The sequence below is a fragment of the Cygnus atratus genome, chromosome 8 (assembly GCF_013377495.2).
Source record: "Cygnus atratus isolate AKBS03 ecotype Queensland, Australia chromosome 8, CAtr_DNAZoo_HiC_assembly, whole genome shotgun sequence".
NCBI classification, from domain to species: Eukaryota; Metazoa; Chordata; class Aves; order Anseriformes; family Anatidae; genus Cygnus; species Cygnus atratus.
In genome coordinates, this window is record NC_066369.1 from 23668103 (window position 1) to 23691954 (window position 23852).

The 23852-nt window shown below is 41.6% G+C and overlaps 1 protein-coding gene across 7 annotated transcripts; it reads right to left on the reverse strand.

The window, feature by feature from the left end:
* Positions 1-113: 113 nt before the first annotated feature.
* On the reverse strand, positions 114-22447 carry MKNK1 (MAPK interacting serine/threonine kinase 1). 7 transcript variants are annotated; one of them, XM_035537886.2, is made up of 16 exons: positions 22395-22441; positions 21361-21532; positions 18398-18500; positions 17730-17836; positions 17541-17620; positions 14147-14245; positions 13230-13327; positions 11736-11815; positions 10236-10309; positions 8468-8572; positions 5343-5398; positions 4672-4767; positions 4214-4408; positions 3487-3651; positions 2832-2875; positions 121-1901 (listed from the first exon to the last, which is right to left on the reverse strand). In XM_035537886.2, the coding sequence occupies exons 5-16, from the start codon at positions 17575-17577 to the stop codon at positions 1673-1675; spliced, it is 1278 nt and encodes a 425-aa protein (XP_035393779.1). In that variant the 5' UTR covers positions 17578-17620; positions 17730-17836; positions 18398-18500; positions 21361-21532; positions 22395-22441; the 3' UTR covers positions 121-1672. The 7 variants fall into 7 exon arrangements, with proteins under 7 accessions (XP_050568069.1, XP_035393778.1, XP_050568068.1 ...); XM_035537887.2 differs by lacking the exon at positions 18398-18500; XM_050712112.1 differs by lacking the exons at positions 18398-18500; positions 21361-21532; positions 22395-22441 and adding an exon at positions 20739-20897 and having other exon boundaries at positions 114-1901.
* Between the last annotated feature and the right edge of the window lie 1405 nt (positions 22448-23852).

Sequence of the window (23852 nt, forward strand, 5' to 3'; positions counted from 1 at the left end):
ATCTTCAGGATATGTCTTAAACCCAGCAATGCAGAGAATTAAGCAAGTAATTCCTAATTTTGTGTCACCAATAAATCAAGAACTAAACACACACAAAAACTGTCAAAGTTGTTAAATTCATAACTTAAAATATTTTAATAAAAACAAAGCAAAATACATTTCATAATCCATCCACTGGCACAACGTATAAAATCTTTTAAATAAGAACAACTTTAATATTAGTCACAAAATACAGCATGTTGTATAAAAATAGCTTGTACGCACACTGATAAAATATAATGTAAAACTGCTCTGAACAGCCCATGCAAAGACATTCAGCCTTGACTTCTCTATTTCCAAGCACGTGTTGGATCAGCCGCTTTACTCCTCCTCATTCACCTTGTGAATGTTTTGTGCTGGCACTGGGGGCCCTCCTCCCACCCCTCTCCACCCCGCACACGATGCCCCAGAAATGGCTGGCAAGGTTAAGGTGCATCATGTCAGGCATCTAGCCCAATTATCACAGCTTATGTTTCTGAAAGCGCTCCGCAGCCACGTCCTTCTCAATGGACACCTCACCTCGGTCACTCAAAATCCTCAGCTTTTCAGCCAGTACCCATCCAAATTACTCCCGACCCTGGTGCATCACAGTACTGAAGCTGGAATCTGAAATCTAGCCACCCAGCCTGAGGTGACTACAGGAGGCAGAATGCCACAGCTACAGCACTGTTTTTGCACAAACGTACCTTTGCATTTGATAATCCTAAATTATTCACACACCAAAGTTCACTCAAGCTTGTCCATTCACATTAACTCCAGGTAACACATACAAAAGGATTTGAAGGAATATGAGTTTCCAGAAAGGAAGGTATAACTGAGGATAGCATTAACACAGAAAAAACGAAGACATTAAATATGAACTCGTCTGTTATACTTCGGTTGTCAGACTTGACAGTATAACTGTAAGAGAAGGGGGCACTGGACAAAAAGAACTGGGATGATACGAAGTACCTTGTAGTTAAGAACAAGACATCAGAAAAAGAATAAAATACCCCCAACATTTGTCCCATATGCTGATACAAACTACCAACAGGATAAAAAAGCAACAAATTCCTCCTCATCTCTGCAAGCCCAAGAGACCCACGCACCTTTGCAGTATCATCCACATAAAATTTAAGCCCATTGAAGGTATGGAGACAGAGATCCATCCAGTCACCTTCATTTCCTGAGCCTACAGATAGAGAGTAGGGCACTGTTGGTTGAAAACAGTCCCCGCTGCTGACACTAACAGCAGCACCTTGCAAGATCTGCCAGCAAAGAGTGCAGCCATAGATATGTAAACCTTATGCTCTGCCAGGCAAAGCAAGAAAGTATTTCTCCCCCCAATGTTTTCAAGTTTGAAATTTAAAGCGTGTTCTTCTAAGAAGAAAATATGAAAGGTTTGTGATTTATCACCTCAGATAATACAGCAGCAAACCCATCTTCTCTAGCTTAAAAAGATCAGTTAAATTATCTTAATGCACCAAATCTGACAGGCAAAAACACTCCCATAAAAAGCTATCCCCTTAAAGTTACAAAGCACATCACAAGAGCAAGCTTCTAATCAGAGCCAGAAGCAGAGATGCTTTTATCAGTACCGAAAATCCACGTAAGAAAACAGTCTGATCTTGCCAATCCGTAACAGGAAAGAAGTTTAAAAGGCTTTATGGGGAACTGGCTGAAAGTCACTGTTTTTGGTGGCGTGCGTCATTGCTCTGCGCTTGGCGAGGCGGGATTTGGACGGAGGAGAAAGCTTCATGGAGCACACAGCATGGGCAACGCTCTCCTGCTCTGCGCTGAGCTCGTTCTCGTGTTGAGACAACTGGCGGTTAAGGGCTATAGCCTCAGCAGCAAAAAGCGTCAGGTCTTTTGTGCTACTGTTCCTTTCGAGGGAAAAGGAGAAAGCGGTTACAACACATGCAAAGAGTCACTTGAGCTGGTTACCCTCAGAGAAGAATATGCATTTCCAGGCAGTTTTCTTTCTCTTATCAAAATATTAACACAGCAGGCAAAATGACCAGTTAATACTTGCATCTCTCCTTGTTGTGACAGCCAGCAATACATAACAAAAAACACACAGACTTTGCAACCAGCTACAGCTCTAGTCCTCAGTCTGCCAAGGACTCCCCATGTAAAGCCAGGTAGCCACCTGAGACACCGTGCTTCAGTTTCTACGCGTTAAAAAAGGACAAGCATGCGGGGCAATGCTGTCTTTCTTCAGAGAACTGCAATCCCACTAAAAATTGCACACCTGGCTTCAGGAAACGCATTTCTGAGGGCATGAAGAACCTGGAATCACCAGCGGCAGACATGGTAATAGAAACAGATGTGTGACTCAGACCCTCTGGCATACAAACTCTGCCATCCGCTTTAAATGAATCTTGCCCTGGTCACAGTTAAATTGCTACTGTGATTACCACCAACTTCAATGGAAGTCAGATGCGAGTCTGCACATATGATGATTATTCACCCATCAAAATGCAGACTCTTTGGATAACACACGCCTTTATGCCTCTTTCCCCCTCCTGGGCAGCAAACTGCCAAAACCATCATTATTTCCAGTCTAAGATTAGCCATGCTCCACAGGAAATGCCTTTCCCACAAACAAGCAAGATTAGATTATAAAGAAAAATCACAGCTTTAATATTTCCGAAGCTCTTAACAAAATGAGTGCTGCCACATTTATGAAGTAGCACCATTACCCAGGGATCTTATCCCTGATTTGTCACCTCCTATCTCTCCCCATTTATTCAGTAACAATTCTTGACCAGGCTTATAGACATCAATAGACATTAAAAAAAAAAAAAGATTACCTTTGAAGAACTTGAGGGGTAGGTAATCCCCTTTCAGGAGCCTCCTAGAAGAAGCAGTTAAGAAAAGTTAGTTATGCGTTAGTAGCTGGGAACCAAGCTTCTAATGATTAAAAATCATGCGACTCCCCCAGATTTACAACTAATGGATATTGCATATTAACTACTTTGCTCTGGGTTTACAAATCACTGTTGACATATTCCTAAGCCATCTTTCCCCTCACAAGAAGATTCCACCGTTTGCAGGTATAACACTGAAGCTTGGGAAGCTCTCCATAGGATCTATCCGTTCTTTCCCGAACTGGGAACTAAAGCAAAAGGTGATACTGATGTTCTTTTAAAACCGTATCTAGTAGTGTTCTGCATTACTGTATTAAAAAGTAACATCATAATGTGTGCGCTGCAGTGCTTGGTATCCACAAGACAGCCATTTAAAACACATAAAGCGATAATTAAAAAAAATACTTAAAGCTTGACAGAGTCATCCAAATATTTACCACGCAGAGCTTCAGGAAGAATAAAGCCACTGGAAATAATTTAATCAAAATATGAGCATTAAAGCATGCAATATCTTTACTAAATGTTTAGAGGGAGGGAGTAGCTTGTTTACGACTCATGAAGAAAATAACCCTTAAAAATGGTAACTGGGAATACATACTCCTTGAACCCATGAATGCTGCAGAACTTGAGCAGCACTAAGTCGCTCTTTGGCATCACGAACCAACAACTTTGAGATGAGATCTTTGGCCTCGGAGGATATATGTGACCAGTCCTTGTCAGGAAATTCATACTTGCCTTCCTGAATGCTCTCAAAAAGCTTGTTCTGGGAAAAGAGAAAAATTAATTTAACTGGCAACTAGAATGCAACCAGATGTCTTCTCAGGTGGCTTTCTTCTTACTCAAATTTATCCACCTAATGTGGTGGGTGATAGCTGAAACCATGCAGTCTCCTTACTGAGTCAATGGAGAGTGAAAGGCAGCGCCACAGTGATTCAGCACATCCTCAGATGGCCGTGATACACTGACTGCTGACCTCTCTCTCCCCCCACAGAAACAGTGAAGTCAATGTACTCAGTTTTAAGAAAGAATACACTCAGGCCCTGGATGGAGACTCTCCTGGAGCTCAACGTCCACCTCTGGGCAACCTGCTCTAGTGCCTCACCACCCTCTGAGTGAAGAATTTCCTCCTAACCTCTAATCTAAATCTCCCCTCCTTTAGTTTAAAGCCATACCACTGGCATTAATTCTCAGCAATGGCTTATCTCCCCACATATCTGGTTCCCTTACACACGCAACCCTTCGGTGCTGGCATTATGGCTAGTCTTACACCCCACATTCATGAGGCAAAGTGCGCTCTCTCGAGCGTGCCCAGTACGTGCATTCACCTGGCAAACTCTGCAGACTTCTCCTCGGTCCCAGCCACAGTCTGTGCCACAGTTGCCCACAAAAGGCGGGTAACCACTGAGCATGATGTACAGAATCACTCCCAGGCTCCAAAGATCACACCGCTTGTCATAGAACGTGGCCTCCTCCGTGAAGACTTCAACCACTTCAGGTGCCATGTATTCTGCCGATCCACACTAGAAAACCAAATTCAAGCAAATTTTCAAAGGGAGGGTCGAATCAAGACAAAACTCAAAGGTGGTTTTTGTTGTTGTCAGTGGTGGTGGTTTTGTTCCGTTTTTTTTAATCATTCTCCTTTCTTTACATATGCCAGTTTTAAATGAACTATCCACACCACTCGGTGCAGATGTAGTAACCCTTTTGGAGGCTCTCCTCTGGAGATGCGAAAATTGTTTTATGGGGGAATGGGAGAAGCACAAAGCCAAAATAGGTCTCTTACCGGCGTTGTTAATTCTGGAGTAGTGATTGGAGTACATGCACTATTCAGCTTCACTCCACTACCAAGATCAAAGTCACATATTTTTACTGGTGATACCTAAAACCAAAGACAAAATATTAAGAGATTCAGAAGACTAGGATTAATGCAGTATGTGTGAACACAGCACCACACGGAAAAACTCAGGATAGAAGGCAAGCTGTTCTGCAGCAGCAGGACTAGTGAAACCCACTCTCTTACAGGTATATTCTACCCCTTGCATTTACCTCATCTGCCCCAGCTGCTCCCACATCCCACCATCCAACCCTGTTACCTTATTTTTCGACTTGGTTGGCTCCACACTGGAGCAGTTTGGGAACTCTACATAACGTGACCAACAGGACTGCAGATGTTGCTTGTCCATCTGGGTACTGCCTCAGTACAGATGATGCTAAGCTGTAATTGCCATGCCCGCTCTGAAAACAGCTGGCTTTTTATCATCTAGCCAGATGCTCGCATTTTTACAGCTCACAGAAGAACTCAGCATCTATCAGGCTTATTTGTGTTAAATTTAGTTGAGATTCACTAATTGATTCAGAAGTCTTCAAGAAGAGAACAGACAGAATGCAAGCGCTGACTTTGGAAACTAAGTTAAAAAAAATAGACTTAAGAAAGTTAGAAGACCAGAATAGCACCTTTTCTGGAGATTCGCACAGGATGTTTTCAGGCTTCAGATCCCTGTGAGCAATACCTAAACAAGAGCACAAATGTTTGTTACAAAAAACACTCTCCTGTGTTACTTCTCATTATTTCTCTGTATTAGAGAGTGGTGTGCAAAATATTCTAGGCCTGAGTTTACACACACATCCTGTAATGATAGAGCAAATAACTGAATCGCGATGCTTATTTGTAAGAAGTAACCATTGCATCCTGCTATGCCTTTATCACCCTTAAAAGTACATAAGTGTCAATCAAGCAAATAAGAACCTGGTAACACTGGAACATTTTGGCTTACCCTAAAAGTATATCTATGCTAATTAAAAATAGCTTATTAAGATGACTTGACCCGTAGGAAAGTTTTCTTGTGTGCACAATTTAGTCAAGAGATTTCTGTATCTTCTACAGGAAGGTCCTTCTTTCCAGAGGGATCATCTGATAACTTACTGAACTCCTACCAGTACAGACAGTACCTGAGAAGCACTTCCCAGAAGAAAACACTGAGCTCCCAGATGAAAATATAACCCCTTTAACAGCCACGTGCAGCTACATATCGATTTCTGAGGCAAAAATAAAACTAAAGGCTTTGGTGTGAGATGCAGAAGAAAAGGGTAAAGGAGAACAACCAAAGGGCTCCTTCATTCACTCAATGGCTACCACAGAAGGCAGACCCAGTTGGGAAACACAAAGTATTCATCTGTGCAATTCACAGGCAATGGTGGTTCTTTGTGGTCAAAGCAGTTCTTCAACTGCCTAAACGCACATTGCTGGAAGTTCTCCATTTAATAAGATCAAACAAGATCAGAAGGCAGAAAATGAGCAGCAAAAATAAAATCAGATGAGTAATTTGGCTGTTAACTGCATTCTAGTCTTGCTTAAAAAACCTGCTACTCCAAGCACACTTACTACTACTCTATAGCATGAGGTAAGTACTGTTAGCAAGGTATCCCACCAATTTCTAGTTAAGGTTCCAATCTTCTTCAGCACAAACCACAAGACATGACTTAAAATACAACATTTGTATCATAGCATAGCACTGATCAAAGGAATCAGCTTTCCTAATGATGCAGTTCACATTGTTCATGCATGGAAGAGGGGAAACACAACAAACACCCATCCGGATGGCCCATGCTGACATTTACAGCAAGGCTGACAGAACTCCCAGCAGTTAGCTTGGCTTGCAATATGAAACCTAACAGCACTTTTTTGTATTAGAGTTTGAATTCAAATGTCTGATTATATAAGGTTTTATTTTCTGGTCACACACAGAGCTGAGAAAAGAAAACAACTGCCTTTAAACACTCCTCCGGTGGATTATTAGCAATAAAGCACACATACCCCAAGTGGGTGTAAGGCAGTATTATCATCCAGCTGAGTTTTAAACTACTACTAGCAAAAAATTAGTTGTCCTCATTCAAATTTTTATTATTTTTTTAAAGCATCTAGCTGTAGCACTTCACTGCTAAGCTGCGCAATAAAACTGCTTTAATTTCCTGTTTACTTTAGTGTTCTGTATGCTACTTACTAATTATTTTAATGTGACACAGAAGAACCATAAAGAGAACAATAAAATGAAAGGGCATGTTGCAGCAGCTGATTCTGCAAGACATCCCCACTGTAGCAATTCACAGCAACTGGCAAGAAAGAAAGTATATTGCTGCTCTAAAGCCATTTTAATGAATCACACCCCTTTTGTTTGGGGGAATGGGGAATCAAAACCAAATGCTCTGAGAGAAGTGCAAGAAGATACTAGCTGAGTAGATATTAAGCATGCTTGAACGGCATTCCTAGACTTTCAGTTGTTATGCCGCCTCTTATAGCACTAAAGTACTGAATATGCGTTTCTCCACACATCTGACCTAAGTTTCCTGTCTCTTATTCACCCTATAACTCAAAGTCAAAATCTTATAAACATGGGTGTTCAAAGACTACATTTTCTACATGTTTAAAACTCTGAGTCATTGCATGGCCAGGCTATGGAGATTACCAAAATCCCTAATCCAAATTAAGTTTTTTTCTCCACATTGATATTAACTTCTGCTACCATAGTCATAACATGCGACAAGATCCATATTCCTCAGTTTTACCACCTTATTTATTCCTTATGCATTACTACGCCTCTCTTTTTGACAGGTTCAACCTATCAAAGTATAAATACTGTGATTCCAATTCCTCAAGCACATGAGCAGTCCTGTGACTTTAAAGTAAAGCCTACAACTAAATATTTTATTGAACTGAAGCCGGTACTCAACAATTTAGACAGCAAGCAGACCTGCTGGCGACCTGTAAAACCTGTCTAATAAAAATGGCAAAATGAACAGAGAGTTTATCAAAATAAACAATAAACATAGCCTTCAATTATACATAATTTTATTCAGAGGTAGTCACTGTAATGAAATGAAAGCAAACATTAAGTAAATCTGCTTAATCTATGCAGCACCAGATATCTGGACATATATCTACCACATCCCACTTGAACACATACCCTAAGACGACCACAATGCACACAGACATTTTGAAATGAAACAAGAGTACTCCAAAGTAGAAAAACCAGGAGGAAAACATTTTAAAGTAAAAGAACTCTTCACAAACACAACTACTTTTAAATCTGAGCATATCCCTAATGAAGTGAGAACATCTCCAAACTAGGACTATGGTTCACTTGTAGGTCTCTCACTCAACAGTAGGGACCCGAATGTGGAGACCAAAAGCTAGTACAGAGGACTTGTAACCAGCAGAAACTCAGGGTAAACACAGAAAAGCATCCCTGTAGATCTGAAAGAGGAGGAAATTAAAAAGAAAATCAGGTCCCTTTTGAGTAATCTTTACATGTGACTTTGGTAACATGAATGAGCAAAGAGTTCAACCCTAATGGTAATTCTCCCTGGTTGCTCATTTAACTTTTATTCTTCAAAAGGCTATACCATCTTAATACATTATGAAAATATCATTATAGAGGAAAACATTATAAGTCATAAGTCATCTGACGTGGCTGGAAACAGAAATGCTAGCTAAGTTAAAGCTGGCCACTTACAGGTAAAACGAGTTTCATATCCTAAATGCACAATATCCACTAGTGAAGATGGAGACAGCCTTCTCTTACCTTTTGTATGAAGAAAATCTAGAGCTGAGGCAATATCTCGCACTACTTTGCTAGCTTCTCGTTCATTGAAGTGCTTCCGCTTTTGGATATGGGCCAGGATTGAGCCTGCAAGAGTAACAAGTGGAAGGGAGAACCTTAGCACAAATGCTGCCTGAGCTGAGAAAATACTGTGAATAGAGGGGTAAAATACAACTGCCATTACTGGTCTGCAGCAGAAGGAAAACTGACCTCAGTATGAACAGGGACAGAAAGAAACCATTTAGAAAGGTTACTTTTTGTCTCAACACCATCAAAATGAAAAGACATTCTACCTTTAAATATCCAATTCCCACTGACATCAAGGTAAGGCTCACACAGTAACTTCAGGCAAAATTTGCCCAGGGGTGTGACATCTGAAAAGAACTCAGCTATGAGCATACTGAAAGATTGGTAACTTGGTCAGAGCACCATTGGTATCTCTTTAAGACAGAATAAATATAAGAAAAAAAACCTGCCTTTAAATGAATTCCATCAATCTTCTCAAAACATTAAAAAAAAGTCTTTAAGAACTACCTACACATAATCCACAGAGATCCAACCACATTAAATAGCCTTACTACTGTCTCCCATTTTCTTACCCAGAGAGCTACGTTTATTACAGCAATCAGGCAGAAAATTTCAAGAAGTAACTGACATTCGTGATTAGCTCTGAATACAGTAAACATTTTATATCTCAGGTGATTTCATTTTTAATCTTAAGTTCTCGATGTGGAAGGAAACCTGCCATACTCTGTTGTGAGATGTCTTATTCTTACACCATCAGTGCTGCCGCCACTCCTCCACAGTGAGGAATCAGTCAGGAAAAAGGAAAGATGTTTGCTGGCAGAGGCAGACAGAACAAAGGATGGACAAAAAAACTCTTCGGATGTGCTTTGAAATAGTGTTTCAGATGCCTGGAGGAAGGCCAGTCTGGACCGGATTATCAGATCTCAAAGACACAAGGCTTCCCTTGCTGATGACACCACTTTTGAGCTTAACAGAGATTTCTTAAGGGCACAGAGTTCAAAGGATTTTCCTGGTATAGTTGTTCTTTACAGCTTTAGGAAGTAGTTACAGTTCTTGAACGTGCCCACAGATTTTGCAGAAAACAGATCTGAGCCACCTGACGTGCTCATTTCACTAAGCAGGTTTACTTCAGAATAAACCTTCTGAATACAGCTGATGTTCCAAACTCCCTCAGGTAAGAATTATATCAATGAAAACATATTATACAGACCTTATACTGAGCACTCACAGAAAAATCCTACAAACAGAAACAACAGTAGGGCACTCCTGCCATGGTTGTTACCACCACCTCTTCAGCATTCCTCAGAAACTGAAGTGTCATCCAGCATCTCCCAAAATCCACTTCAGAGAAAAAAAGAGGAACACTACTAAACCGTGCAAGTTCAGTATACTAAGCTAAATTTTAACACTTTTGCTGTCAAAAAGGTACCTTGCCTGAAGGTACCCTGAGCAAAGCTCTGCTTTAGTAGAGCTGGTTTTTCCATCCCTTAGTTACAAGAAAGGGATTGCAACAGCACAACCACAACCATCCATATGCTATTTTCTTTTTTGCAAACACAGGTATCTCTAAAGAATGGCCATAATTTAAGCTGTGTATATACTCTTCTGCTTCTTTGTGTTAAATTGTCAACCATTTACAGCAAGCTCTTCATTTTCCTTTAAAACACTGACACAAACAGGATAACATGACTCAATGAGCGAAGGCACAGTTACTGTACAGTACCTCCTCGCAGCTTCTCAAAGACAAGGTAGTATCTTGCATCATCTTCAAAGAATTCTATTAATTCCAAGATGTTCCTTTAAAAAAAATACAAGAATGAAGCACAGCATAAAGAGAGCAATGAAGGGTTTCACTATGGATAATCAGGAAGTGCCAGAAGTAACCAAAAATAAAAGTATTAATTAAACGAGTTGCTTTGGTTGCCTGTAGCATTAAAATCACATTTCCAATTCACACTGAAATTTAAGCAGTGTAAACAGGCCAAGCACCAAAATTTTCATCAGACAGGATTGTGAATGACTTCTGCTACTGCTCAATCGAGGGGAAGATAACTGACAATAATAGGCTGTATTCAATCATTTGGAAGAGTGCGTTTGTGCTGAAGGCAAGAGCAAAAGAAATAATTAAATTGGCATTCTTTCTCTCTGGAAATCACAAGGCAGAACACACAGGGATTGGAGGAGACAGGCATCTGTCAGCATGACATTAAGTTAGTCTAAAAATGGCAAGTTATGAACCAAACTTCTGTTTAGCTAGCATACAGTCTTTGCAGTGCAACACATATACCCCAGGTTGCCTTCAGAACGTCCAACCTTGAAGTTAGATTTCTTCAAAACTTACAGAAAATACAAAATCTGAATTATGCACGTGCTCATGAGAACTGCAGTTTTCAAATCAGTTATGCACTGGATGACCTTATGCTCTTAACCGCGCACAGAACGAATATTAATCTGCTTCTTCTATAGCACAACTTAAACCCACGACTTGGGTAAACAAGCTTGTTTTTAGATTACCTTTAAGCATCAAAATAAAAAATAAAAGTTTAATGTGAGCTACACAACTGTACTACAGGTAACAGCTGCAGTATATATTCTAACAATTACAGAACAAAGACATCTAAAGGAGTAGTTTCAGAATTGGCTTAAACTGGTCACAGAGCATGCTGCCACTGGCGGCAGAGGCTCTCCCTCCTTTTCGGACTTGAGTGGCAGCTTTAAATTTGCTTTATCCCCTGCTGTGTGAAGTCAGCACACTCACCCAAATGAAAACTAAATTAGCTTTTAGCTCATCTAAGAGTTCCTGTGCAAAAGCAGAAGGACTGACACAAAGAGGGGGAAAAACCACACATTGAGAAAGGAAGGGCAAGACTGTTGCATTCAACAGCAGCTTTAACCAGATCAGCTTTTGCCAATGGTGAAATCACAGGGGAAGCATCAAAGTGTTAATTCCTTATTTGGACAAAAGCCATACATCATTGAAGCAAAGTCAGACTACGCTGACCTGGATGCTGATCGAGTTACATGACTTAATTTGTAGACACTTCCCTAAACTTCCCAGGTAAGAGGAAATTCTCATTTTGAGCAGGTCAAGTCTAAATTTCAACTGGTTTTAGGAGACTACTGCAAAGTTCCTAACCAGATCACATACAAAAAGGTTTAAATTAAAAATAAATAAAAAGAAAACCTCAAGATACTTTAAATAAACAGGAGACTCTATACTTACTTGTTACCCTGGCACTGGTACAGTGTTTCTATTTCACGAAAAACCCGACTCCGACTGTGGCCAGCATTTTTTTCAATGATCTGTGGAAAGAGACAGAGCTCTCATTTGAAAAATTACTGCAGCAATTGCACACGTGGGTCTAGAATTGGATAACTGATCTAGAACCTGAATCTCATCTACGTCGACCAGAGAGAGATACTCCACATTTGTCTGTCTGTTGAACTTCTCCTCTGTCATCTACAGACAGTGTCAGCAGTGTTTTGGAAAGCATTCAAAGCCCAGGAGAAATGAGAACAGGAAGAGAAGAAAGGAACTAAATCCTCATGTTACCACAGTAACTGAGCAGTTACCAGAAGCTTTTTCTTGCATCATTTTTAACTCTGATTAGCTCAGAAAAGGGTATCCTTTTAAGTTCTAGCAAAAATAGATTTGAGTCATAACAGACACTGAACAGTGAAAAAGACGACATTCATCGTTATAGGCATTTAACTAAAAAATAGTAAATTTGCCGCAGAAGGAGACATTGGTTCATGCTGCAAATTTCACAGAGACCCAGCAGCAGGACCCAATGTATTAAAGCAGATATACATGGAACCTCAAAGCCCTTCTGCACTGCCATCAGAAGTCACCTGCCTTCACACACTCCTCAGAATGAAAGAGGGCAAGGACAAGGGCTTTCCACAGAGGCTGAGACTGAAAGACTGCTACGTGAACTGAAAGCTCATGACATTACTGCAAATACTCCCACCACCCCTATTTGGGATCGATTTATCATTTTTACAGCCAGATCTCTCCAGTATCTGAACCTGCCTAACTCAAAAAGTAGCTGTTTATTTCAGACTATAGACTTAAACAATTTCACAAACAAAGTTACAGCATCTTCAGGACGAGGTTTTCAAAGAGGATTAAAATGTTGTGACTGTTTTTTACAGAAGAATCAAGCATAAAGTTTTTCTATTACTACTTTTGCTTTTAATTAAATGGGGAGACTCATGACAATCACAAACCTGTAAATGAGCCCTAACAACCAATATAATAGCATTACAGAAAATTCACCCTTATCAAGAAATAAAATAGTTTTACATAAAAAATGTCTGTATTTGCTGTTCAGACAGCATCACTCTCAAAAGCCTGCATTACTTGGTAGGCCATCCTAGATAATGTCTCTGCCTCTTCTGACATAAGACGAGATAAAAACAGGTAGGACTACAATCAAATCAGAACAGGATAGAAAAGCAAGCCCCGAGATCAAACTGTTACACCATCATTTACTGTCTGGGACTTCTATCTGCAGCAGATATTCCAGTTTACTCCAGAGGCACAAGACTCAGAATGACAGATCTATCAATGGTTATAAAGCAGGCTCATTTCAAGCATCAAAAATTTTCTAAAAGCTTTTGCTATTACACACTCTATTACAGGTTTTCACCAAGACACTAGGAGTGAAAAAACACATTACAGGAAGAAGTGACACTGCTTTTAATCTGTACTTACTTTTACTGCATATTCTTTCCCAGTTTGGAGGCTGACAGCACCCTGAACTTTTGCATATGCTCCCTCACCAAGAAGCTCAGCAGTCAGCTTGTACAAATCTGTCAAAGAAATCCAGCAGACAGGACACATTAGCCAAAGCATTTCAGTGAATAACATCAAGATGAGCTATTTATCTGATGAGCATCCGTCACATGACAGCAACTGAGAAAATTCCCTTGGCAATGAAGACAGAAAATAGATTTATGCAGTATGAAAGTAGATGTGCCAGACTTAAGTATGCTTCATTTTTCACTTTTTTTCCCCTCCTCAAGTTCCAAACAAATTTAAAGTAGATTTACCTCATCCCAGTAGCAAAATTACAAGTTTGTTCGTACAGGCAACATTTTATCTCACCGACTGCTAGGATCGTATCCACCTTCCCTGCCTTCATTTAAAACTCAGAACTGATTTTGTTCAGGCAGAAGGCACTTCACTCGATCAGAAAATGCCTACCACACAAGATTTACTTGCAGATACAGTGTTTTGAGTATAATTAAAATTTTAAGGCTTAACTCCAGAGGACGGCTACAGTCTTGATTTGCCATCTACCTTAAAATGCTACCCACCCACTAAGAAGTTTTGTACTGACCAAGTTTTGTCTCACTGAACTGTATTCCACTGACAACACGTCAGTATTTGTGCTCACATCTAGTCAGTCAAAACACTGTTCCTATTAAAAAAATCAAGCATGAATTGGATGCACAGATTTCACACCTACCAGAAAAAAGAAGTGACCAGAGACTAAAACATTGCAGATAAAGAAATACAGAAATGTTGATTTATAACGTTGGCCAAAAAGTAATGTTTAGCTATTAAAACTGTGAACAACAGAGAGAAAATGGACCATTATAATTAAAAGCTCAGAAATTGCCACCAACCTTCAAATTTCCCAGGGACATGATCTGTGGCTCGGGTTCTTTTTTTCTTTTTTCTTTTCCCACTGTCTGCTATGGGAAGAGGCTGACTGCTGACCATCTCTGTGTGGCAGAACATAAAGGCGCCTTTAACACACAATTGATTACTTCAGGAGAAAAATGAACACACACTCATGCATTTATGTCCTTAAGCTATCCAACAGTCTCCCTGCTTCTTCATCACAGGCTAACATCTCTCCCCCAAAACAACAGAGGAAAGCTAAAAAGACAATTTGGGTGCTGATTATCAGCTTTCGGTAGGCTTGATAAAAAAAAAAATTTAAAACCAGAAGAAAATAATTATGAATCTGTTGTGAATTTTCCACTCGCAGCACACTAAAGCAAAGCACAGGAACAACCTCACCAACAACCACCAAGAGCTGCCCTTAACATAACGCATGCCCTGAATTGTAGAACAGCCCAGGTTGGAAGGCTGAAGACAGGATGTTCAGCCCTCCTAAGGGTGCCAGGCGTTCAGCTATGCTACTGTTCTACAGACGTTTTCAAGTCAGCTTAAAAAAAAAAAAAAAATGAGCTCCCGAACAGAAGCAAGGTGGGGAACGGGAAGGGTTTTGTTTAATTACATCTCAAACAAACCAGCAAAACAAAGCAACCGCAGGACTCACCAGGTCAGAGGAGCAATCTAGGTCAGTTCATGCTGACAACAGGCCAGCAACACATTTCTCATAGAACCATGATGTCCCTTTCTAAACCTGAGATCAGTGGATAACTTATGCTCCAAAACGAGCAGTGTTTGTAGCATCTAGATTTTTCTTTTTCCTGCATTACCAGCTGCAGATATTACAATAGCTTAGTCAGAGGTAACAATTCACTGATGCAAGATAATGTGGCAGAAAGAGGAAAAACAGCCTCTTATAATTACAGAAGGCCTAAGCAAAAGCAGCGCCATACGCCTTCTCAGACAGAGGCTGCTTCATACAGCTAACCTACCTCCAAAAAGAAATGATTCCACAGGGCACTCACACAAGCATTTCTCCATAACTTCAGTAATATCCTGCCAAGTTGGTGCTAACAGTTGAAAATCACAGCTCAAATTCTTTATGGCAGTAGCGGAGCACTGCTAAAATGTTATATAGCCAGTGGGATTTCTAAATTCACTAATAAAGATCTTGTATTACAGAAAAAACTAAATCCCCAGAAGTAGTATAATTATGAAAACACTGGCAATGACACTACAGCAAGCCCTAAAAACAACAACTTTTGTGGCAATTCTCCTTTAACAGAGAGCCTTTTTGAATAGAAGTTTTTTTTTTAAACTTCATAACTGTTTTTCTGCCTTTCACCGTTTCCAAGGTACTCTTACAACACAGAAATTCTGAGGCAGAAAATATTACACAACAATCTACCAATACATGAAATACAACAAAGCAAAGAAAAAGGGCTTTTCTTGTCAATATCTGTCAGTAATAGCTCTTATGAAAGTCACTTAGAACTTATACGTTGCCTCAAACAGACGTGCTATTTTGAAAGCCCTCTCTCTTACTGAGACACTTGAAAATGCATCACTCAAAGCCACAATCATCTATTCAAGACAACAGTAAATCCTAATTTTCAAGTCTTAAGCAGAACGCACTAAGAGATCATCACAGTGGAAGACAAAAGCAAGTCCTGAAACACAATAATATACAGGCATACATTTTACCTACTTCTGAAGAAGTAGGTTTTTAACTCAAACTGATGTTTATACGGCTTTACTTTTAACATAAAGTTAAAGCTAGCCTTTGACAGCAAGTCCCAGCTCTCGCTGACCTCAATTCATCCTGTATTAGAAATTATTCTGAGTTGGGATCAAAACCACACACACGAAGCTGCTCAGAGTTAAGAGCTGGTCTTCTTGAAGGAGGTGCTCGATTTCCAGAAAGTGTTAAACAAGTCCTTTTATTGATTCATCAAGGGTCTGGTCATTAAGTCATACCTAGAGAGGTTCTATTGCATTTCAAATGTTAAATTGATTCAGAACTTTTAAAGGAAACTAAAAAACAAGAGACAAATCCTGCCCCTTAGCAAAATTGACATCTTTCTACACGACCATCTCCTGCACCCTGCCAGTTGGCTATGGTATTTACAGTGGTGTTTAATAGCTCACTGCATTATTTCAATTCCCTTTAGTCTGACTCAATTCCTAAATTACAGCGAACCGCTTCCTTGAAACCAGGAAGTTCAATAGTCATCTTTACAGAAACCAAATTACTGAAAAGCTGATGTTTTTAACCTATAGTCTAGACCAAATTTGCTATCAGACATGCATGAAATGTTTGCTAATTAGATTTTTTTTTTTTTACCCTTCCGTTCTGCTATTTCACATCATTGTGTAGTTTACTTCTCTGTCAAAACAGCTTTTCCTTTAAAGATATCGTAGCTTCTCATTATTCAGTTTGTTGTAAGGTACTAGGCCTAAGCTTAACGACCGGAATGACAAGAAAATTCCTTTTAAATCAGGCAAACGCTTTAGGAGTTCTCCAAGCTTTCAGAGCAACGTGTTTCTGTGACCGTATACCACAGAGTTTCTGATGACACTGGAAGACAGCGTGCCTCAGCCATCCAAGCACCGCTCGGGTGCTTTGCATACTGCATGACTACCTCTTGTGACAAGGACACTTGGTGCTCTCAGGAAACTCACCCTGCCAGACAGAAAGCTCAGACTGGATGAACTGCTCTGGAGGCAAACAGCCCACAGATACATCAGGTCCGAGAGGAACACTTCACTCTGTCATTTAAAGGTCATTTCACAACGTGGCCCGAAGCGTTGAACCCCTGCTTCCAACAAACCAACCTGTCCACCCACCTTGTAATCTATTCTGGCTGAGTGCTGGGAGGTGAGAGTGGAACAGCATTTGGCATTTAGAGCAGACTAGTCGAACCTTTGATAAAGAACACTTCTCACATCCCTCTCAACCATAAGAGAGTCAAACTGCTCTCTAACAGACTACAGTCCAACTAACAGCCTGACAAAAGCTGAAGAAATAGGCAACAGTTCAAATTCCGATCTGTCCTTCTCTTCCAGACAGGTCAGAATTACTGCTCGCAGGATAACACAACCCAGCAAAATCCATACTGCGAGGAAAAGAAAAAAAGAGTAAGTTTGTCTTAACCGCAACCTTGTTAAGTCCTGCATGTTGTTATCATCGTAATTCAGTGTTGAGGTAATATTTAACATACGCATTATTCAGAGCCTTGTGTGGGAAGGCGATAGTTACAGCCTTTTCCTTTCACAATTGTGGCATCTACAGCTATGTTCAAAAGGATGAACAAAAGCACTTATCATAAAGAAGACTCACAAATAATGACGAGTGAAGAACAACAAAAAAGAAATCACAAGTTTCACTGCATCCGTTACCTTTCATCTTGCTTCCGAAAACTCCATACACAAACATGCCAAAATCCACTGTCCAAAAGTCACTCCTCTCTCATTCTAATCTGCTTTCCCGAAGGAAGGAAGGGTGCATTTTAAAACCAAGCATACACATGTCCAGGAAGCATTTGAAGAACACAATACGGATGCCTTGTTCTATTACGAAGCAGATACCTTGTTTGTGCGTTTGAATTCAAAGAGAGGAAGCAGCTTAAGCAGAGAGTCCAAGCACTACCACCTGCTTCAGAACTGGGTCTTGCTTGAGCCGGGCTGTTCTGTAGCTGAAAAGGAACACAGTCACACATTCAAAAAATCACAGAAATATTGTTATATACATTAGGGTAGTGCCCAGAGTCTCAAGAGATTGCAAGAACCTATTGTGCTGGGCTACATGGGAACACAGCAAGTGCACACCCCCGCATTAAAAAATTTATAAGCCATACGTACAGAATGCAAAACGGCATTATTTGCAGTGCTCCAGACATTTCGGCTGAAGAATAGACCCCCTTGTTAGTCTTGCAAAAACAACGGAGGGATCTGCAGTGTTTATTATTTCTTGCTGTTATAGCTTTGGAGAACTATAACAGCTTTAAGAATAAAATACAGAATTACTCTTAATGGACAAGAAGGATCACACTCCTAACCTACATCAACAGTCTCTCAAGACCCAGCACCACAGCTACAGCTGTAATAGTCCCTGTAGTAACCAAGTTAACACCTATCTTAAAATTTGTCTTGTGAAAGCAGCCAAACAGATAGATAGATCTCCAATAGATCAGATACACAAGTAAGACGACATTCAGCTGTGCAAGATGCTGAGAATAGATACCACTAGTACTGACTTCACTCATAGAAAGTGGCAAGCAGGACAGCGACGTTCAAGTAACACCATCTGAAGGAAAGAATCGGGGGTCTTCTGTGGATTCACAGAGGATGGCCAAGGCCCTGAATTCAACAAACAAAAATTCAAAGTTGATGTGCTGGCTCAAAATGCTTTCAGACCACTGAGATGGTACCTAAAGCAGACGCAGTTACAAAAATATTATGGTCCCACCAATACTACAAAGACTTTTTATTCGGGCCAAATAAAAGCCCACTGAGATCCCTGATGAAGCTTCTCCAATTGAGATTTGAAAAATATTACGTTGGCTAACTGAGTAACAGACAAGTCTGCACCTTCTGAACAGCACCCAGCTCCTCTGTTAATAAACACTCCTTTTCAAAGTCAATGTTTACACGTTCAGCCAGCTACTGACAGATTCAATAAAACAGCCATGAGTAAGTTCCTTGATTCCACAAGCATGACGCACCTGTCACTCTCAGACTTCAAATGTGAAAGTGTGTACTCAAAACTCTTTAAAAAAAAAAAAAAGTTAACCCGCTTTAAAGTTTCAAGCATCCAGCATTTTGGGCAAAGAAACTGAATGGAAACAGACTTCAGTTTCGTTTTCCTGCCAATTCAGTTCCTCACGTCTTTCTTGGACATTCCCTTCCCCTGCAACACTGATTCCTCTAGACCTGGCTCATAATGAAGCACGTCTGACTCAGCAGGTGCTGATCCTGCCAAGACCTGCCAGCTGCAGGAAGCTCAGAAAAAAAATTCAAAGACACCTTTATGAAGTGATTACATAGTGATTAATGGTGCTTGTAACATTACAGGTCAAGAGGTACAGTTTGAAGAGGAAGGATGCCCAATTCTTTAGGACAGCCCTGTGTCAAATCAAGAGGCAGGTTATTTTAATATTCGTTCTGTATTGCATTAAGAAAGAATATTCATTTCAAACTCTAAGTAGTAAGCATTCCTACAGGTCATTCATCTCTATGGTAGTTTGCCATAATTCATTCTTAGCTATCTTAGCATTCTTAGCTAAGTTAACTTCTTGTATCACCCACTAGAAAACTTTTAATGTAATTTAAGTCATCAATCTGAATTCTCCATGACGAAGGAGAAACTTAAGAACATTCCAACGCCTTCTCAATAACATACTGGAGCATTAACATTTTAAAACGAACACCCTGAGGTCCACAGGAAGCCTGAGTGATCTTATTTCATGAAAGAGCAAATCTGAGAAAACTTCTAAGTTTTGCCTTACTGCAGGCATTACTGTACCACCTACACACAGTTACAGCTCACACTACCCTTCTAAAATCCTTCGGTCTGAAGGATTACAGCAACCTTTTTCTCTGTCTCCATCCTCCTCTTTGTGATTCCTTTCTGTCTCGCTTTCGGAAGACCAGAGTCACCTTATCTTCTGCGCATGCAAGTTGCAGAGTCTAACACTTCATGCTCTCAGTTAAGCACTTCCCTTGCCAACTACGCATGGGGTTTCCGAGGTTCTGAGTGAAACCCTCCAGCAATGGGTGGATCTCACTTTGCAGGATAGCACAATGTTACTTCATATAGTTTCCTTCTACCCCAATTTATTATTTCACCATTACTGGGGGAGGAAGGAGAACCTTAATGGAACGGAGAGCATTCCTTTCCCCCTCCTGTGTGGAGAAAATAGCATATTTTAGCACTCATTCTGTAGAAAAGAGGTCTTCTGATGAGATCTGTCTGTGCCTACAATAGAGACACGTGCATTTCTTTAAAAGCATTAGCTATCGGTCAGAGTAACACAAAAAACTTATTATCCCACTGGACAGACACGAGGGCAAATAAGGCTGACCCTGCAATGAGTTAATAGGGGAGGACAGCAAAAAAATCTTAAGTTGGCTTAAAAATGCACTGTAATCTTTTCTGCTGCTTGTTCTAGGACAACCTGCCTCTGAGGCAGCTGCGTGGATAAAAGGATATAATAGGTCATAATATTTCATCAGACTAACAAGTAAACATAAATGGTAAGCTTTGGCTGGGACAACATGACATACACACTGGTTAGAGCACTAAAGACCATCTTCCTTCCTTCCACATAGAGCAGCACAGCCAAACAAGACAGTTAATGCTACTGACAGCTGACAGACAATTCATATTTAACAGCTTCTATCACAGTGCAGAAGAAATTTAGCTGCAAAATTATTTTAAACTCCAGATCATACATATTCTAAATGAGAAAAGTCCTTGTAATAGTACTTTGACTGAACTACTCAAAGCTTCTCTAACCCCTAGAGCAGTTTTAAATTAAGGAGATATACAGGGCAAGTAAGTTCTGAGGGCCACTTACGAAACAGTAAGCTGCTTACCCTCTTCCACATCTGATGGCATCAAGAACTCTCAGAGGACTCTCTCCGCATCACCAATTAGCTCCTCTAACCCCACTCAGCTCCCTTGCTAGTTTTCAAGCGTAAGCCAAAGAGAGTAACTTCTTAGAAGACAGCTTTCCATTTTGTACAAATGCAAGGCAAGCATTTCCTGCTATTACTCAACACCTCACAACTGATCAGATAAGGACTTTTCGCACTAGAAAAAAGACTACGCAACATACTCCCGTGTTATCAAGCAGCCTTTTCTGGAGAGGATAATTAACCAAAAAGTGTTTTTGAAGTCTGAAACACGAGCAGGCTCCGCTCTCCTTTCACCTAAAATTAATAGTCATCGAACTCACTGAATTTTCACACTGGATATCACAAATTAATTATTTTTAGTCTGTTTCAACGTCTTCCTACCAGGAAAGGTACCAGAAGGTGGAAGGAAATTCCTCACATAACTAAATAAAATTTTTGAAAGCATTAAAGAATAATTCTGCAGCATTCATATCATGAAATAACATTATGGTTGACAATACCCAACTTCAAGAGACTCTCGAGTGTCCAAGGCACCCAAATCCACTTTAAACAGAAGGCTGCCAATACCATAAACAATTACCTTTGGGACCGCAGTGGAAGAGGTTCAGCTCCACTGGTGTATTTTGTCTTGCTTCCATCCAGCATCTGGAAGGCATGGAGAGCAGCTTTGTTTTGAAAAGAAGCCAAACTGTACACCTTCAAAGTTACCCGAGCATATGCCAGACTTTCCAAGCAAACCGTGGAGCACTACTCTGTATGGGGAAAAAAAAAAAAACGATTTTTTATATGCAGTAAGCTCATAAAAGAGGGGAAAAAAACACCCCAATTGGCAGTTTATCTTTAAACAAACCTGACACTTTGCAAAGAAGCGCCAACACCGTCAGGGGAACGGGCTAACTTTTGGCTATCACACACAGTGCTGAAGCCAGCAGCAGAGTTGCCACGGGGGCCGTATTACTGCCCGGTGACCACTCTAACTGCTTCACAAGGTCACCCCAGTGAGAAAAACAGATACAACGGAGGTAAACCACACATTAAAATGAGGTTTTTAGTGTTCCTAGGGGCTCATAGTTCTCGGCATTGCAAGACAGAGGAAAAATACAAGAACTAGAGGACTCCTTGTGATCATCCCGACCTAAGAACAGCTTATTTGCCTTTATCCGTTCTCCCTCCGCTCTAGAGACATCCTTGCCAGAGAGCAGCCATCGGAGGAGCTCACAGCCTTGCCACACTTTGTTAGAAGAAGCCCTACACAGGGAACACAGCAGTTTAAGCCCTGGGGAAGGAGCATCTCCGAGCAACAGCCCGCTCCCAAGCGACTCCCGGAGAGAGAAAGGGCCCGGACCCCCGAGGCTCGCGGGGAGCAGCGGGCACCCCACCGCCCTCCTGCCATCCCCGGCCGGGCTCCGCGGCTGACACCCCGCGGGGCTCCCTGCGTCTCCCCCTCCTCACGCTCCGTGCCACAAGCGGGACGCACAGCGGGGAGGAGAACCGGAGAACCGCGCCGGCTCTGGCGGGCAGGGACCGCTCGTCCCTCAGCCTTCCCCTCCCGCACCTTCCCCTCAGCCGGTCCGCGGTGCGGGCAGCGCCCGGCCGCGTCCCCGCCGCCCTCACCTCCATGGCGGCCGGCAGCCTCCCGCGCCGGGGGCGGCGCTGCGCCGCCGGCCCGCCCGCTGAGGCGAAGGGGCCGGGCGCAGGCGCAGCGCTGGCCCGCGGGGGTTGTGCCCCTCAGAGCTGGAGGAGGGGGGATGCAGGCTGCTGCCGGCCAATTTGAGGCTTGAGGTGGTTTCTGAGGGAGGGTGTGCGCTTGAGTGTGTCCTCATGGTGGCAGGAGGGCGCCCGCAGGGTCAGAAGGGTTTTGTGGGGGCCCTCTGGTGTAGCCTGAGGGGGAGGTGGCTGCCATGTTGTGCAGCTGCTTCGCCCTCCTGGGCTGAGGTGAGGTGGCCGCCATCTTGTGCCATGGCCCCTCACCTGGCCTGGAGGTGAGGGGGACACTCAGTTACATCCCTGCCATCCGTTCCCCTGTGGCCCCAGTGCTTATTTCATCAGCGCCCAAGCTGAGGGGAGAGCCAGCCATTCTCCACGTGTCTCAGCTCTGGGCAAGCATGTTCTTTTACAGCCAGATCAGCCGAGACATCATGAGAAGACAGCTGGGGTGGTAGACATGTCTTCCCTGAAGTGTGTTCAGTAATGAGAAGACCCATCTTACAGCCCTGTTACAGCTCCTCCAGGATGACCGCAAGGTGGATCTGGACCACTCATGACTGTGTAACAGTCATACCAAGAACTGGTGGTGGAAAAACAGGAATGAGCAATGAAGCAACATTCAGCATGTTGCTAAGACAATACCTTCACAGGAAACACTTTAGTGAATTCAAGAATGCCAGAGAGGCTTCATGTGTTAGGGCTCCACCAAATATTTGCTCTTATGAAGTGTTAGGGCACAAGAGGGATGATAACAATAACTTTCTAGAAACTTCTTTATTTGGGATTTTTTGTTTTGTTTCAGCTTTCCCACAGAGTTGAAACTGTTGTCTAAGTTCATTTCCTTACCTACTTTCTTTGTCCTGTGCTCCCCACAAGCATCTTACATAAGCCATTGATTTTTCACAGGTTTTCAGTTTAGCCTCAGGTTCAAGTTATGGGCCTGCATATCTCAGCAGTCTCTCAGGCAACAAGCGGAAAGGTTCTTCTTTGTTTGCCTTTGGAACAGCATGGCTAAAGCAGAGGGGTTGGGGTTTTGCCTCCTGACACCCAGCAAGCCAGATACACCTTGAAGCAGATCAGACTAAGACGAACATAAGGAAAAAGTACAGTTATAACAACCAGGAGCTAGGGATAAACCTAATAACTCTGGGAAGCACAGAATGAAAGCCCTACGGTAGGCTAGAATTTCAAAAGGACTTTGCAAAATCATTGCTGTACACTTGAACTGCCCCTGCAGATACCAAACACAAACCACTCCTCAAAATCTTATCTGTATTCTAGCTTCATTTGCTCATACCCCTTTGGGGATAAACAACAGTCTTTCTATGTTAGGATGAATTTTTTCATTTTTTCACATTCTCTTGA

Excerpts from the sequence above, each read along its gene's own strand:
- MKNK1 (XM_035537885.2), bottom strand. The coding sequence starts at position 21,436 with ATGCCTTCCAGATGCTGGATGGAAGCAAGACAAAATACACCAGTGGAG. Across the intron at positions 13,328-14,146 it reads TGTCCCTGGGAAATTTGAAG|ATTTGTACAAGCTGACTGCT; the intron begins GTTGGTGGCAAT and ends TTTCTTTGACAG. Across the intron at positions 5,399-8,467 it reads AGATTTTCTTCATACAAAAG|GTATTGCTCACAGGGATCTG; the intron begins GTAAGAGAAGGC and ends GCTCTTGTTTAG.